Source organism: Coptis chinensis, chromosome 2 (assembly GCF_015680905.1).
Source record: "Coptis chinensis isolate HL-2020 chromosome 2, ASM1568090v1, whole genome shotgun sequence".
NCBI classification, from domain to species: domain Eukaryota; kingdom Viridiplantae; phylum Streptophyta; class Magnoliopsida; order Ranunculales; family Ranunculaceae; genus Coptis; species Coptis chinensis.
Window position 1 is genome coordinate 89,412,193 of NC_141457.1, and position 18,072 is coordinate 89,430,264.

Here is an 18,072-nt window from a genome sequence, read left to right on the forward strand (position 1 = left end):
AATTTTAGCTCTTCATGAAGCTAGTCGTGAATGTGTATGGCAAAGGTTATTAATTGGGCATATTCGTAGTTCTTGTCAATTACCTTCTATAACAGGTGTTCCCAGTATTATTTATGAGGATAATGGAGCTTGTATAGCCCAGATTCAAGAAGGATTTATAAAAGGAGACATGACAAAACACATTGCGCCAAAATTCTTTTACACTCATCAGCTTCAGAAGAAGAAGCAGATTAAGGTCGAGCAAGTTCGTTCCAGTGACAACTTTGCTGATCTCTTCACTAAATCACTACCGAAGCATACATTTCAAAAGCTTGTATATGGGATCGGCATGCGTAGAGTTCACCACCAAGCCATATAAAGACTTGTCTTTATCAGGAGGAGTAATAGAACAGGGGGAGCATCCTGAAGAATGTGTCCCAAGACATATGCACTGTACTATTTTCCCTTATCTAGGTTTTATCCCACTGGGTTTTCCTAGTAAAGGTTTTAATGAGGCAGTATAAAGCAAGTCACAATGATTCTGAGTAATGTTATACTATTTTTCCCTTCGCTTTGGTTTTTTCCATTGGGTTTTCCTTAGCAAGGTTTTAATGAGGCAACTGTCATTGGATAGTTATAGAGCATCCAGAAGAATGCTACAAAAGATGCATCCACTATAATTTTCACATGAATGGTGGATATCCAAGGGGGAGTGTTATGAAATCCGTGGGCTTATATGGATGCCCACCATTGATATGTGTTTATCCTGATAATCTTATATCTTGGTGTTTATCATGATAATTCTCTATCTTGGTATTTATCCTGGTAATCCTTTATCTTGGAAAGGAGGTTACCTAATTGTATATAAAGGTAACCTCCTCCCATTAAAACTCACCTCAATGAATAAGAATTCTCTCTATCTCATTCTCTCAATGATTCAATACATATTAAGTTAGTGTGGTGTTCTCTCCAAATCGGGTTAATTCTAACACTTATGTATTTTTCATTATTTATCGGCAGGAGCCACACTTTAGGATCTCGCCTAGGGCCCCCCCAAAACTCAGGGCCGCCCCTAGGTGCAGTCACCTTTGCTTATATAAAGAAGAGGAGGAACTACGTCTGACCTAATAATTGTGTCGAAGTTGAAGCTTTTTCTCCATAATTCTGTGATTTTCCACTTCTTTTGATTTCTCGAATGAAAATGTGAAACGATTAGGAAAGGCATGCGCAGGTGTTGCCTTTAGAGGTAACTGGTGGGAACTACAAGATTGAGGACTCGTTTAGTACTTAGTCTATAGCGCAGATTGTACACAAACTCGTCACAATGTTAATCATTACACGATGCACATCTTGTCTTAAGATTTGATTTATCATGTACATAGTTGGAATATCACAACAAAAAAATTTGTTTCTAAATGATGTGAATGTATACAATTGGCAATTACATGGCGTGCTACCGTTCCTCTTAATCTTTGTTATGAGTCCACGTTCACCATTGATGCACCCGGTTATGCAGGCACAAGCCCCACAAAATTTGAGCTCCTTACAAGGATAAACCTCGTATTTTCACCCAAGTAAAGCCGACTCAATAGTTTTTTCAATCCAAATATCCAGTATACTTGGTTATTGTCCCAAATTAATTATAAAATCCTCTTAACTCGCAATCAAGAAGTAAAACGCCAAATGGAAACCTCTATTATCATGTTACCCACGTCTTCCCTATCATTGTATTCAACCATACATGTCCTTATCACACACTCTTCCCCACCATCTCTTTCATCTTTAAAACCACCAAGTGTTCTTTCTTTCTTTCTAATCCCCACCCAACTCCACCATCTCTAACATTATAAAACTCTCAAACTAGTTAACTCGATCCACTTCCATTGTCATCTATTCCATCAAATGACCATCTCTCCAGATTCATCTCAACCTACATCATCATCTGAAACCTCAACTCCAAAAGTTCAGCTGGTTTCAAAATGTATATCAGATAGGCTTCTAGGAAAGTTTTCCGACTTATCAGAATTCGGCTTTGATTATGAACAAAGTGGATTATGGTCACCTCCAGTTCAAAGAAGTGTGTTTTTGAGTTCCCCTGGACATATTTGCAACGACAGCGATATGTTTGCCAAACTAAAGTCGAAGAATAATCGTGCAAGGAGATACAAGGTTATTTGTTTTAATGTGTGGGGCTAATTCTCCAATGAGTTTATGATATAGGCCGGTATGTGAAATATGTGTAACTTCTGAGTAAGTGTGCTAGAGAAAGAGAGATTTAAATGAATGTGGTTTGGTTAACTTTTTGATATATGCCTTCGTGTTTTTTCATTGAATGTTATTATTTTTTGATATATGCCTATATAGGTGATGGTAAAGAGAAGGTCCATCATCCATGACATTGTTCTGTTATTATGCTGCTTGTCTGATTAGGCAGATGGTATTATCTAATTATCACTAATGAAAGAGTATCTTTATGGTAAATAAAAAATGTGTATCTGCGCAAAATTCAAATTGGATTCCTATATATATAAATCATCTTGTTCCTAGAAGATGGAGGATAGTATTCCAGACTGTTATCGTCCATTTCAATTAATTTGCTGGCAAAAACTAATCCAAACTAAATATATTTGTTTACGTCTCAGATAATATAAAAGCTTGCAGTATAATTTTGATAGCGTCGTACATCTATAGGACAGATGACATGACTCCGAACGTGAGAAATAACTAATAAACATGAAACCAGCCAAGGACATTCAGTGTTTTTCTTTCTTTAGATGGATGGAGGTTGCGTTGCATGTGAATCAGATCCGACGACGCATAGTCTTTCAGCAGAAGGGTGGGTAGTGGGTACCGGTCCAATTAATTGTGCAAAGATAGAGTATTGAAGAAGATATAAGCCAGGCTTTCATGAATCATGATGCAACAAAAGGAGACATGATATTGACTTTTGTGGCAGCGGGCAGTCTGTTTGCTTTGCCTAACTAAACACTGTTGTACCATCTGCCTATCCAACTTTACAGAGATGGGATTGGAAAGTTGGGAATGATCCAGCTTTATTTTCTTTTCAACATGTAAATTAGATTCTTTGCCTTCTTGAGCAACTTCAAGGCCTTCAAGCTGGACATTGGCAGGTGGTGTCGGGTGTAGATGCTCTTTTTGGCAAATTAAAGTTTGTATGTATGAGGTGCATGGAGACAAAAAACTTGGATAATGAATTAGGCAATGAATTATATATTTATATCTAGTTTCACAATGTAGAAAAATGATTTGAAAAAAAAAATTATATCTTCTCTTTGACGAAAACCTTCACCATTGTAAATGACTGCCGTGGCCCGTGGGGCTATAAATAAAATGACATTATACTTAAGAAGTCGTACAATTATTCTCATAAATGTGTTTCGGACTTTCGGTACATGTGTTTTCCTCTGGTGCTTGATTATCTTCGAATGGACCTTGGTTTGGTACCACATGCTGTTGTAGTGCTAAGAGTGCATACATTATCAACCAAGCTATTGTAATTTGTAAAACACAAAAGCAAAATGGTCTTAATGTTTTTTCGTATATTCAATTTCCTCCACTCGTAAATCATAATAGTTACAAACTTACAATAGAACCACACATATTTCATAAAACTTAGAGATTCAAAAAAGTGAATTATGAGACTATGAGAGTCATTTATATGTAAGAACTGCATCCTATCTACATGTTTTAAAAATGCATGTATTGCATTCATTATTTCAACACCTTTTGTGTTGCCTCTAGAATGACTGGATTTGAGTCAGCCCAATTAAACCCCTATCGTGAAAGCCCAACCCAAGTCCATCTATATATAGAGGAAAATCAGTTACACCACTTGTTCACTCAACACTCCTTTCCGATGTTGCTACAAAAATTTGCAAAAATCTCCCCATTCCGACTCTCCACACTTCTCCGCAACGAAAAAAACCCAAACCTCGCTCTCCAACTCTTCCAAAACCCAAACCCAAACCCTGGTCAACCATTTCGCTACAGCCTACTTTCGTACGACCTCATAATAACAAAACTAGGCCGAGCCAAAATGTTCACCGAACTCGAAACAATTCTAACCCAATTAAACCAAGAAACCCGGTTCACACCAAAAGAAATAATATTCTGTAACATAATTACTTTCTACGGGCGGTCAAAATTACCAAACCAAGCTTTGACCATGTACTATAAAATCCCATCATTTGGTTGTACCCGCACGGTAAAATCTCTAAACACGTTATTAAACGCGTTATTAAAATGTAAACAGTTTAGTAAAATTAGAGATATTTATTTAAACGTAGATAAATATGGTAGTTATGTTTTTGATGTATGTAGTTATAATATTTTGATTAATGCATGTTGTTTATGTAACTCATTTGATGATGCTTGGAAACTTTTTAATGAAATGATAAAAAATAGGATTAGTCCGAATAATGTTACGTTTGCTACTTTGATAAATGGGCTTTGCTTGAATGGCAAGTTAGATGAAGCTTTTAAGTTGAAAGAGGATATGGTTAGAAAGTATGGGTTAGAGGGTAATGTGTGTGTTTATACGTCGTTGATTAAAGGGCTTTGTAAAGTTAAGGAAATGGATTTAGTGTTTAAGGTTAAGGAAGAAATGGTGGTGGAAATGAACTTGGGTGTGGATTCTGCGGTTTATAATACTTTGATTAGTGGACTTTTGGGGAGTGGTAGGAAGGGAGAGGTTAATGGTGTTTTGGAGGAAATGAGGCGAAATGGATGTGTACCGGATACTGTGACGTATAATGTGATGATAACGGGATTTTGTAATGAGAAGGATTTTGAATCGGCGTTTGGGGTTTTGAAGGAGATGGTGGAGAAGGGATGTAAACCAGATGTTATTAGTTATAATGTGATTGTTTCTGGGTTATGTAAGGAGGGGAAGGTGAAAGAAGCAATTGATTTGTTTGAAGACATGCCTAGGAATGGTTGTGTTCCTGATGTTGTGACGTATCGAACACTTTTTGATGGACTTTGTGATGAAGCTGAGTTTGATGAAGCTGAGTTTATTTTGGATGAGATGTTGTTTAAGGGACATGTTCCTTGTGTTGGAAGTGTAAATACGTTTGTGGATGGGTTGTGTCGGGAAGGAAGAATGAAGTTGTTAGGATCAGTTTTGAATAGTTTGGCTAAAAGAAATGTTATTGATTTGGATATTTGGAGGACCGTGATTATTTATATTTGCACGAGGGCCGAAAAGTTGAGTTCATGTGAGCTTGTGGATGCTTTGATTATACTGTAAAAGAAAGCTACAGGTTGTCGGGATTTCTTTTATGCGTACACTTGCCTCAGTAATCTCTGTATGTGGGCAGTTACTATCTCCTTTTCGAACTTCAGTAGCATGCTTCTTGCCAAGGTAATCAGTTTTGCACAGTTGCACTTTTCGCTTTGCGTTCAAGGGGATATGCAACCAGTATTAGGCGTTATCCTTCGGTAATATTTCTATCCACTTTTGAGAATCAAGATATTGAAGAGTTTAAGTGTCTGCAGTGCTTTTATGTGACTGAAAAAGACCTTGAAGGCTCTACTTAATTTACACTGCGTTGCTGGCTCCAGCACTTCACCTGTGGTCAGTTACTCTAAATTGCTGCCCTGTGGGAGTCTAAGCCATGTTACAGTCCCAGTCTGGCTCTTAGGTTTGGTATGTACAGCTCTACTTTGTGTATCATCAGAAGTTATACGGCTCTTGACCACTATCAAGTTACTGGCTGAAGTAATTACATTAATGTAAACATTGATTTGGTGCATTGCTGTGATCCTGAACTTGTAAGTGTTTCCTGTGAGCCGGGAAGTTATTATAATGCCTGGTTGCAGAGAATCTACTTTTACGTGAATGTTCAGATATCAGGCAGGTCAGGTCTTACTGCTTATCAGATTTTATTAATCTTGAGCCATATATTTAGAATTTTAGATTTTTCAAACATTACGGAAATTTGTTTTACGCGACATGAGAAAGACGTTGTACATATCATAAGTGAGTGTGCTGATTGAAAAATATCAAAACATAACGGAAGGCTAAACTTGATACTGTAAACCTGACAGGACCCTAAATAACTCCTAAAGGCCACTGCTCGGTTACGCTATAATACATAAACTCTTTGAGATCGATTTCCGCTTTATTTACTTACAAAAAGAAATTATTTACTTCTTATCATGTCATAATATTCACATAGAAATTTCATCGCACTTGCACTAGGTTATCAACATTACAGAATTCTAATTCGTCCGGTACAAAAATGTTTTACCATGTATCATGCCTATATATTGGCACAAAAACCTATAGGACGTAGTGTTGGCAGAAACCTTTCACAGCAAAGAAGCATTCTGTCAAGGGACTAATGACTATTCTCCGAACGCCCTGGTGTATCGATGCCTTGGCAAGGATTAATGTCAGGCCACCACCGCGCCGTTGTAGTGCACTTGGTGGGGCTTTTTCTTTTGAAAGCGTCAATATGGTGATTAGGACCTTCAGGTCTTGGTTTTTGAAGATGCGGTATGGAGATTTGAGCATTGAATGGATGGTAGTGGTGGTAGTGAGGTGGATACAGGTTAAACATTCTATGTTGATGGCGGATTGGATGTGATGTTGTTAGGACTTAGGAGAAGTTTTCATAGTTTTACTATTAATGTAATTGTTATGTTACTTGTTCCATGTAATATGCTTTGCCTTGTTTGCTTGGTGTAATTTCTGTATTAGTTGATAAATAGAAAGTATGGTTTATCCAAAAAAAAAAGCAGAACGTGTACAAACATTTTACGCTATCATGATGAAAAATGACTGAATAAATGTGAAGCAATTGCAGGCTTACAAACATCCGATTTAGAAGATTAGTGCTTCACTTTTAGTAAGACAGGGTGACCCGAATGGACTACGAACAACCAAAGGAAGCACAGCAGAAGAAAATTAAGCTGCAGGCCATGATAGGAATCCACTCTTTTGTTGAGTATGTCACCTTGGTCCTGATAGGATGGATGCCATTTGTGGAGCTGAAGCGCATGAATTAACTTCCTTGGGAAGCTCCACTGGTATCAAGGTTAAGAAGCTATAATCTGAGATATTCTCCACATTCATTACACCCTCTAAAACCTTGATCACCATCGACATGTACGGTCTTTTAGCGCATTCACCCTGTTAACACCAAGTAGCTATCTTTATCATCTTGACTGCTTCTTCTCTGTATTGGTGCACGCCCTCAATTTGTTTATCAACCACGTCAAATAATTGGTCTTCTGCTTTTTTCTTCACTAGCTGAAGGAGACATTCACTTTCTTCAGGCAGCGAGTAATCCAAATTCTTTCTTCCACACATTATTTCCAAAACGACTACGCCAAAGCTATACACACAACTTTCCCTAATATACTTCTGTTCGACACCACTCGGGCCAAATAACCTCTTGTACCCCTCAATGTGGTTAACACTTCGCTTTGATATCTGTCAATAAACCTGGCTAACCCAAAATCAGATACCTTGGCATCTATCTATCTATATATAAAAGCTCGCACCTTATCTCTCTCCTCATCTTATGTCTTTATTTTCTAAACCGTACATCCTCATACTCTTAAAAAAATAAGGCAATTTTATAAATTAGTTAGACCTCCCTAGATTTGCTACTTTCTCCTTTTTTTATTATTTATTTATTTGGTCTTCCTCAAATATCAAAACACAAGTATAAACAAATTTCTTCAAACACCCCTTCCAACCTTTCATACAAATCCTAATAAAATAAGAGGATAAAATAAAATTCCTAAAAATTACTAAACCAAATTCTTAAAATACGAGGATGAAAATATATGGGAGGAGGTTAAGATAGAAGGAGTTGATGGTGGTATTGATGTGATGTTCTCACTCGAGCTGGTATTGATGTGCAAGCACTCCTTCCTCCTTCTGGTGACCTAAAGGATACATGGATTTGGAAGCCTGCAAGAGATGGTTCTTTCTCAGTTAAAGAAGCATTTCAAGTTTTGAGGGAAAAAAAAGTGAAAGTAAAATGGCACGGATGGGTTTGGAACAAACATGTACACCCGAGAGAGCTTCTGGGATTGTATGGAAACTGATTCAAAAAGCATACCCAACTGATGATAGAGTTCAACAGAAGGGCATAAAGCTGGCATCTAGGTGTAGACTGTGTGGGAAGGCGTAAGAAAAAGCACCCAACACTTGCTCGAATGTGGCGTTACTAGAGATATGAGGTGCTGGTTGGCTCAAACCTTTAAAGCTTCTTTACCTGTCTTGGATCTCAAATCAGTTATGAAAGCTTGCAAGCACCACAATCCTATCAGGCAGGAACTATGGAATGCAGACTTGGTTCAATTCATGATAGGCATTATGGAGCAAACTCTTAATATTCAGTTACTGAAGAAGGACATTATGGAGGGGATAAACATTCAGATTTTGGGTTTAATCTCCCTGGTTGATACATGACCAGCATAAAAACCCCCTCATTACGTACTAACCCATAAAAACCCCCTATTTTTTTAAAATACCCAAACAGACCAAAATACCCCCCACACATAAAACCCTAGATCTCAAACTTACCTTCTCTCTTTCTTCTCGCCGCTTTCTCTATTCCTGTAAACCCTAATTATCCTGCAAAATTGAAAAAACAACCAAAAAATAAGAGAGAAACACCCACTAAAACAAAAAAATCGAAAGTTTCCAAATCGAAATCAACTACTAATAAAAAAAAGACCAAATCGAAGGTAAAAATTATATTTTTTTTTCAATTTTGTTTGTAAATAAACGAAATATAAGGTGAAAATGCTTAATTTATGATATAAATATGCATTTTCATATATATGTGTGTATGAATTCGTATTTTCACAAGTGAATTTGTATTTGCATATTTGAAATTTGTATTTGGTCATCTTTTAAAATTTGTATTTACATATTTTGAAATTTGTATTTACATATTTGAATTTGTATTTACATATACGAAATTTGTATTTACATATTCGAAATTTGTATTGCAGCAGGACGTAAAATTTACTGGTTCTAACAAGGTATTTCGTTCTTCTGCATTGCTAATGTTAAATCTTGTACAAGATTTGAAGGGAAGAATTAGGGATATTCATATCACCAAGATGAAAGAAACTCCTTTTGGTCATCTGTTTATGGTTTTTGTCGATGGAAAGGTCGATAGTAGAATGTTAGAGAAACCAAGCCACATCATTATAAAGTTGTTAGCGACTTGGTGCAAGGAGAGGCAAAAGTTTAAGATAGGAAGTAAGTTTGTGTCTTTATGTCCATCCGATGTGGTCGAAACTTTTTGGGCTTCCTGATGGGAAAAGTTGTTGTTTTCCAAATCGAACGAGAATAGACGAAGCTATTTCGGATCACCATTCCCCGCTGAGACGTTTCTCTAGAGTTAACAAGATAACAACAACGGTTGTAAAAGAAATCTTGAACCAGATTATAGATTCAACAGACCCTACCTGACATTGAAGATGTGGTGAGACTACTCGCCATTTTTCCGTGATGACAATTTTTTGTAAGTAGTGGTGCGAGTGGAATTGCTTGGTCCTTCCCAAAGCATGTTGAGACTTTGGAAGCTATGTGGAGTGTGTCATGGGTCTGCCTCGGTTCACTTTAACCGATTGAAAAAATTCAAAAGTGGGATAGCAGAAGTCCGTTCAAAATTTCAGGATGCATTATTCAGCTTTTGGTAAGTTTAGTTTGTTTTCTGACATATGCATAGTTATATTTTCATAGCATATATCACCTCACATGATAAAAGAGAATATGCATTTGCATAAGCATGTGTCAGATGTCATATGTCATATGTTGGTAATATAATAACATGTCTGTTTTCGTATGTAATTTTGTTTTCACATATGCATGTCTGTTTTCGTATGTAATTTAGAGGGATGTTTTCTGGATTGGTCCTTCAAATTTGTAGATGAAATCTAAAAATTTTGTCACCTAACTGGGTCTGTATTCCTGAAAATCTAGTTTGTACAACGCCAGTTATAAACTTATCATTGATCAGTCAATCAGTGTTTTTGGTGGAGATCTAGTTTTACTTTTATCATAACATTATTTTTGACAGAATTCATGTTAGTCGGGTAATTAGAGAGTTAGTTAGGGATGACCGACCACATTACTATATATATGAAACTACAATTTTACATATGAAAATAGAAATTTACATATGAAAATCTATATTTGCATATGAAAATTGAAATTTACATATCCAATGCAGATGTCATATGTCATATGTTGGAAAAAGAATTATATGAAAATGTGGTCGATGGAACTTTGTCATACTTTTTGTGTGAGCATGTGAAACTTTGTGAGCCAGTCCGCGAGACTTGCTTCCCACGGATTGCAAAGTGGTCGATGGAACGACTAGCGGATGAAGTACTAAAAACTTTCAAGCTAGAAAATGTTCCTAATTGCAACATCAAAGTAAAATTAGAACTGGCCGAGGAAGAGAAAGAGGCATTATACCCTGAACACCACCAAAGTGAAGCTGAAAGCTTGAGGAGGGAAAATGCTGAGTTGAAGAGGGAGAATGAAGAGTTGAGGAAACTTACTAAATATTTAAAGGGTGAAATTGGTAGACTGACGAAAATAGTTTGTGAAGAGAGTCTAGAAGATATGTTTGAAAATCACGAACATAGAGATGTAGATATGGTTGAAGGGGTAGAGAACAGAGATGTGGATTTGGTGAAAAGGAAGAATCCGAAAAGAGTTGGTTGAAAAGGAAGAATCCAAAAAGAGGAGGGCAAAAAGAGAGTCCGAAGTTATCCGAGAAAGAGTTGGCTGAAAAGGAAGAGTTGTCCGAGAAAGAGACATGTGGAGAGTTGGCTGAAAAGGAAGAATCTGAGTTGTCCGGTGAAGAGTTGGCTGAAAAAGGAAGAGTTGTCCGAGACAGAGACATGTGGAAAGTTGGTGAAAAGAAAAAAATCCGAAAGCCGATGGAGAAGAGGGGAAAGCAAATGAGACAAAGTCGATGATGAGGAGGAGGAAAAAAGGTGAGGGAAAACCTAACTCGATGGTTAAGAAAGTGAAAGAAAGGGAGCGGATGAAGAAAACATCAACAATATATCGGTTAGAAATCTTAAGAAGCAAAAAGGAATACTAAAGTTCTTTGAATGATGATGAACCAGTGATTGATGTAGATGATTTCGAGACTCCACCACCCCCTACCAGAGGGAAAGCCTATGTCAAAACCACATTCAACCAAGCCGTGGAGTCTACTTGATAAAAAGAAGTTGCCGCTTGGTGGAAAGTTTTTTTCAGAAAAGCAAACCCGTATAAAATTTACTTTTCATAAATATTTGTAAGTTTTTCTTATCGCCTATGTAATTGCACAAATTGTTTTGATCGTGTATGCATATTGCAGTACAATTGCGTGGATGGACATTCAAATGCACTTGAAAATACAGGGGGAACACGTGAACCACCTGATGTTGAACTTCTTTATCAGTGACAAGGTAAATCTTTTGATTACTCAAATCTTTTGAAATGAAAAAACTTGCAATTTAGTAATTTTTCGTACTGTTTATGGTGGATCATTGATTGGTACGTGCACTTCCAACTCTCTAAGGAAGTGAAAAAGCTAATTAGATCTTCTCCATTTCTCATCATTTGCATGGGTAAGCATCTTCCATGTAATTTAATTACTGAAGTTGAATATATAAATTCAACTGAATATGCATACAAGGCATGAAGATGTTGTTGTTCTTATTTGTTGTAGCTGGCTTTAAGAGATAACCGAAAACAAGGCATGAAAGTCTATGTCACGATGTCCTAAAACAGTTAACAACGAGGTCGCTCATCTATTTTTCATCATAAATAGTCCCAAGTTAAGAAAATTCAAAAATAGTTATCAATTTGGACTTTGCTTCATGTTGATACTTTGAATTGGGAATGGACGACTATGATGACTTTTTAAGGCCAAGGAACTACGAGAAGAAGAAATACATTCCATTAGAAGATGCCAAATGTTGGTAAGTGAAATTTTATTTTAAGTTACTATGTAAATCTATATTTACATAGGTCGGGTTACTATATAAATCTATATTTACATAGGTCGGTTTTACAATATATTTACAATGGGACTATTGTAATGCATTTATCAATCTGCAGTAAGCATTAACAACAAAGAAAGTAAGTTTCGAACCATGCTTGATATAAATTACCGGTTAGGTGATTTTGGATTGTCGGTGAGAGGTGAGCTTTTGGGTTAATGATGTTTTTTGCAGGAAGCTTGTTCTTGTATAAAATCTAATTAGCAGTAATTTCTCTCCTGTTATATGCTTGGCATTTGCATACTGGAGGAGTTTTGCATAGACATCGGGCAGACAAAGGAATAGCTTCACTCACTCTTGGGTTCGATAAAATGAGTAGTTTTGAGATTATCTGGCCTATCAATTTTGTTAGAAATTTTAGTAGTGGTCTCGTTTGTTTCAGACAGAGTGCTCTCTACGTTCCATATATAAAGTCATTGCATACATGCATGATGTTTGAGTTAGGTACATGCCGCAAGTTGTTGTTGTTGACTCTTTCTAGTTTCTAGTATTAAGATCGAGTTTAAGAGCCTCTAATCACCGGAGGGCACGGACTGAAGAAGCAGTTGTTTACATATTTAACACGACAAGGGAAATCGACCCCTCATAAATCACAATGTCAATTTTTCTATAGTACTGAAATAATACAAAAATGTCAAAAAAGACACTTTACTTGTCCGCATATTTCGCATCTTTAACTCGTAGATACTCATTTTAGAAAATCTAAGCTTGAGAGAAAATATTGGTCTAGCTTTACGTCAAATGTTCAATGGATAATTTAAGTTTACATAGGTCAGTTACTATGTAAATATAGATTTGCATATATATATATATATATATATATATATATATATATATATATATATATATATATATATATATATATTTTATAGTTTTGGTAATTTTTGTTCAATTTAATGCAGCAAGAGAGGGTGGTGGAAGCTATTAGATGTAGGCGCCGAGCTAAGGTTGCCAGATGTGGATTTGATGAAAGATATCACAGTTGGAGCATGCCCACAACAAGGAGAATCGTAAGAACTTAACTTTCCAAACTTAACTGTCTTTTTAATCTCTTATCTCTTATCTTAAACTTATTTTTTTGCATTTTCAGTTCAGATTGTGGTTTCTTCGTCATTTTGTTTGTGAAGGCTATAATATGTGGAAAAGCTATCCAAGATATAACGCTAGAAGCCGCGAAATAATTGATGGTTAACCTGACATATGAGATCGTATCAAGCCAACAAGAAAAATGGGATCCAAAAGAAGAATGCAAGAAATGAAGAACTGATTTTCCGTATTTCTAGTTGATTACGATGTGTTTATTTGTGTTAAAACATTAGAACCATTCTAACTCGGGAGTGTTCGATTATGATCTAATGTTACTGTTAATGTGTTGGAGTTGTTTAATATTGTTCTGCATATTCTGCAACTAACTTCAGATTGCGTTTATATATAATGTGGTTCTTTATGCATTTATATTTACTGTCAATTATGTTTAATTTGTTTTTCAACTCTTTAGGTCGTTATGCTCTTTTAAATTTAATATGTGCTTCTTGATCTTTTAATGTGCAACTGAAAGTAGGTTATGCATTTAGCAAACTACACAAAGCATTAACAACAGCAAATTAAGTTTCTGGAACCATGCTTGCTATAAATTACTGGTTAGGTGATTTTGGATTGTAGGTGACAGGTGAGCCTTTAGGTTAATGATGTTTTTTTTGTAGAAAGCTTGTTCTTGTATGAAACTCATCCAGATCAGGCAACTGTTACAATGTAACATTTTTCAGTTTTTGACCCAACAAAGAAAATCTAATTACCAGTAAATTCTCTCCTGTTATATGCTTGACATTTGCATACCGGAGGAGTTTTGCATAGACATCGGGCACACCCCAAAAGGAATAGCTTCACTCACTCTTGGGTTCGATAAAATGAGTAGTATAGCTTCAATCACTCTTCGCTCTTGTTCATAACCTCCCTTCGATATAACAGCCTCTTGTCCATTTCATTATTTATTACCTTTGTATATGTCCATTTTATGTTAAAGCCAAGAGTTATCATGCATGCACAAGTTTTGCTCTTTCGTTGTCGTCCAAGGTTTTGCAAATTGGGAAGACGACAAACTAAACTCCTGCAGTGGACATATTTAGTATATATGAATCCAACTGATCACCATTTCATCTCAAACATCTACTAAATTGGATAGCAAAGCTAGCTCAAACATCTACTAAATTGCAAAGCAAAGCTTTAGTGTCTATGTAAATATAGATTTACATATATAATGACTATGTAAATCTAGATTTACATATATTTGGTCTCTCTGTAACTTTTCAATCCCAAAAGATATTATGTAAATATATATTTACATATATAATGACTATGTAAAAGTACATTTACATAAAGTTGTTAGGTGTCAGGTTAATTTCATCCCCAAAAGTTACTATGTAAAACTATATTTTCATTCTCCAACTAAAAAACATAACATATAAAATCCAACATCAAACTATAAAATCCAACAAGTTCATCAACATCTTGTTTTTCATATACGAGCAACATCAAAGAATAGATGAAAAATTCATTGAACCGGTACAGAGCATGTTGTAGGAGTGGAGCCCACTCTTGGGTTGCGATGGCCATAGCAAGGGCCCTTGTTCTTCTTCCTACCTCTTGTAGCACCCGTGCTGTGTTTCCATTTCTTGTCTGGTCTCCCCATCTTCTTTTTCAGATCCGGAGGTAGTAAATTAGGCACACTTGGTATCTTAGCAGGCAATTTACTGTTCTCCACAGGTACTATAGCTCTTGAATAACTATCACGGAATGTTTGAGAATAGAAGAATTTATCACAATATGTAGGTATACACATTCAATCCATCAGCCAAAATGGAGCGCAGTGCGTGTGCACAAGGGAATCCTTCGATTCTCCACCAATTACAAGAGCAGTGACTTCTATTCAAGTCAACCAAGTGAGTATGAGTAGCACGCACCTCAAAAATACCCTCCCTTGACTTGAGACCACCCAACTTCTCCCCACCTCAATCCTCTCAGCCAATAAAGTTTCCATAGATGGACATAAGATAGTAGTCCAGCTCCTAGCTAACTCCCGCCGATCAGACATCATTTTCATAATTTTTCCACGGATCTTGTCCACCATTGCAGTGATAGGCAAGTGCCGTTCTAGCAGGATCCAAGAGTTGAAGCTTTCCGCAATATTGGAACACATATCGCCATATCTATTTCCTTGAAAATAAGCATTACACCAATGCTCATAACTTATGGTGGACAAAAATGTTTTCACTTGACTGCCGCAAACATCTCGAAAAACAGCTAGCAATCACTTTCTCAAACTCATGGTGCGTCCCAGCATAGGCAAGGTCTGAAAAAAGATCAAGGGTATGCAAGCGGAAGCAATGGTTGCTGGGCATAGCTGAATTAAGATTATTTTTAAGGTGCCACAAACAATAACCATGATGAGAATTAGGAAAAACGCGAGGGACACCCACGAGTAGACCATGGTTTCTGTCAGATATAAAAGTTAGCCTACGATCTTTGGAGACCACCAACCTAAGTTGCTCCAAGAACCAATCCCAATTATCATCAGTTTCAGAAAGTACAACCGCCATAGCTACTGGAAAAATACCTGGAACACAAATAAACATCAATTACTGATTTGGTTTTGTGTACCATACTCATTATGAAAACTTAACTCATATATATAAAAATAAATTTTCATATGCTAAATTATTATGTAAATATTAAAATGCATAGGCTAAACATCTGATGTGAACGTAAATTTTTATAGTTTATGCTTGTTCAGTTTTACAAACTACTATAAACTACTATGTAAAAATTCACAAACTTAAAAAGACATACCCCCATTTGCATTTTTGGTAGTAGCTGACAAGACACACCCCTTGTATTTTGTTTTCACGAAAGTTCCATCCAAACAAAGCATAGGACGACAGAAGTTAAAGCCGTGAATACAAGCACCAAATGCAACAAATAATCTCTTGAACTTTCCTGTTGTTGATTCTTTTTCCAAAACAACATGACTTTCTAGATTGGTTTCTTTCAACTTTCCAACATACCAATGTAACTGATGATAAGATAAAGCATAGTCCCTATGTATCTCCTTCAATGCAAGATCTATGCCGGTATGCGCAAAGTAATAATTCAAGTTCACACTATATACCCTTAGAAAATAGTCAATGATTTCACCTGGCTTAATCAAAGGCTTGTCTCTCACCATATCTAAAACAATACTCTTTACAAGTTTACTATTCACTGGGGGATTGTTAACGTCAGCAAATCCAGCTCCACATGTGTGCTTTGCTTCCATTGTCTTTATTTAAAAGAACTTCGGCATCTTATACTTCTTGGATGCGTGAACTCTCCATAGACATCCGGTTTCAGTCTTCAAATAACACTCAGCCATGACTCTATCAGGATCATTCTTCTTAATAAGAACTCTGTAATTATTAACAAGACAATGGCGTAAAAGCTCAACACGAAAATTGGCAGCACCGCCAGGAAATTTCTGTCCCACACCAGTCAAAATAGGCAAAGAAGCGACATTAACATATTTTTCATCGTATGTAGCAGAAGACATAGAAGAACTAGAAGTACAAGAACTAGAAGCCTGAAGAGAGACTTTAGAACTAGAACCAGCGTCACACAAAGCAAAAAATCCTCTTGACGATGCTGTTATAAAAAATGTATCAAGACTTTTAACCAAATTGAAGCAAACAAGGGATTGAAGCTCCGAGTCAGTATCTATCACAATACGCTTTGAATTCCTTACAAAAGACAGTTCTATAGACAATGGAGTAAGGTCTGGCCACTTTTCAGAAATCGTACACTTCAAATCAGAAATCATACCGTTAGTCCCGACACGGACACTCATAATTTGCGTATCGTACATAATAGTAAAAAGAGCAGTCCCATCCATGTCTGCATTTGCAAAAAACAACAAAATCAAATTGATGAACATATGTAAATGTATTTTTACATAGTCAATATCACCACCGAAACAGTATGTTCAGCAATTTAACTTTTAAATTTTCATGGCCAAATCATGTTATCCAAGCAATTTAACTCAGAAATTCATGCCAAATCATGAATATGGAAGAAGGGTAAAAAAGGTAATAAAATAAAATAGGAAATAGAAATCGGAATGGAATTTCGCTGATATTGGAAAGCAGGGGGTTTTTGTGATATGAGTCGATAAATAGGGAGGTTATGTGGTATGGGCCAATATGAAGGGGTTTACACTCATCCGGATTCAACCCAAGGGGCTGAGCCCCATTTCTTGGATAAACATTGCTGGCCAGCTGGCAAAGGTGATACATAAGTAGTATCCATATGCTTATCCAACATCCTTCTTTGACTGCGTAGGGCGTTGAAAGTAGTCCCATTCCACATAGAACATTAACACCTGCACCAAAAGGAAATTTAATGTAAACCTTTTGGCTAAAGCAAATACAATGGTACATTTTTAAACAACTTCCAGAGCTCATGCTTAAGACGGAATAATTAACAAGAAAACTACAGACTTTCTATGTAGTTTCCAAGCAGCTAATGGAGAGATCCAACCCCAATACCACAAAATTCATCTGGAGATAATTAAAGGAAAAAAGATTAACATCTGGAGTATGCATGCTATTACCATTGATGACTGCTTGAGTGTAATAGCATTGGTGAGTTGGTGGTAGTTTGGGATAAGAGAACGTCTGACTCGACGCATGCTTTGATGGTGGAAGAGAATGCTCTTCTTTGTCCAAGGTTGTAGTACTGGGGATGGTTTGTTTAGGGCAGAATCAGATTCCGATATCTGATGTCTTCTATGAGGTGATGATATTGACAAGAACGAATTGCTTATTACCAAACTCGATCCAGCTAAGAAGAAGCTAACTCTGGGAGGGGGTAAAGGTCGAATACATGTCGATTGATTGCCTGAATACATCGATACACTAATGTAAAGTTAGTGTGCGATAGACCCAAGACAAAGTTTTAAAAGAACTTCAATTTCCATGACCATTTACATCAGTTATCTTTGATTTT

At 36.4% G+C, this 18,072-nt stretch overlaps 2 protein-coding genes and 1 long non-coding RNA gene across 3 annotated transcripts; 2 read left to right on the forward strand and 1 right to left on the reverse strand.

The window, feature by feature from the left end:
• Positions 1–3,848: 3,848 nt before the first annotated feature.
• Positions 3,849–5,911, forward strand: LOC147518751 (Pentatricopeptide repeat (PPR) superfamily protein). Its single transcript, XM_086590504.1, has one exon. It carries the CDS (start codon positions 3,857–3,859, stop codon positions 5,246–5,248), a length of 1,392 nt encoding a protein of 463 aa, XP_086446630.1. The 5' UTR covers positions 3,849–3,856; the 3' UTR covers positions 5,249–5,911.
• Positions 5,912–12,978: 7,067 nt separating this feature from the next.
• LOC147518752 (uncharacterized) lies at positions 12,979–13,490 on the forward strand. The gene is made up of 2 exons (XR_015214121.1): positions 12,979–13,049; positions 13,130–13,490. It is a non-coding gene; the product is annotated as an uncharacterized LOC147518752 (long non-coding RNA).
• Positions 13,491–14,590: 1,100 nt separating this feature from the next.
• On the reverse strand, positions 14,591–16,351 carry LOC147518753 (uncharacterized). The gene is made up of 4 exons (XM_086593999.1): positions 15,886–16,351; positions 15,311–15,652; positions 15,000–15,252; positions 14,591–14,822 (listed from the first exon to the last, which is right to left on the reverse strand). Exons 1-4 carry the CDS (start codon positions 16,349–16,351, stop codon positions 14,591–14,593), a joined length of 1,293 nt encoding a protein of 430 aa, XP_086450125.1.
• Positions 16,352–18,072: the final 1,721 nt, after the last annotated feature.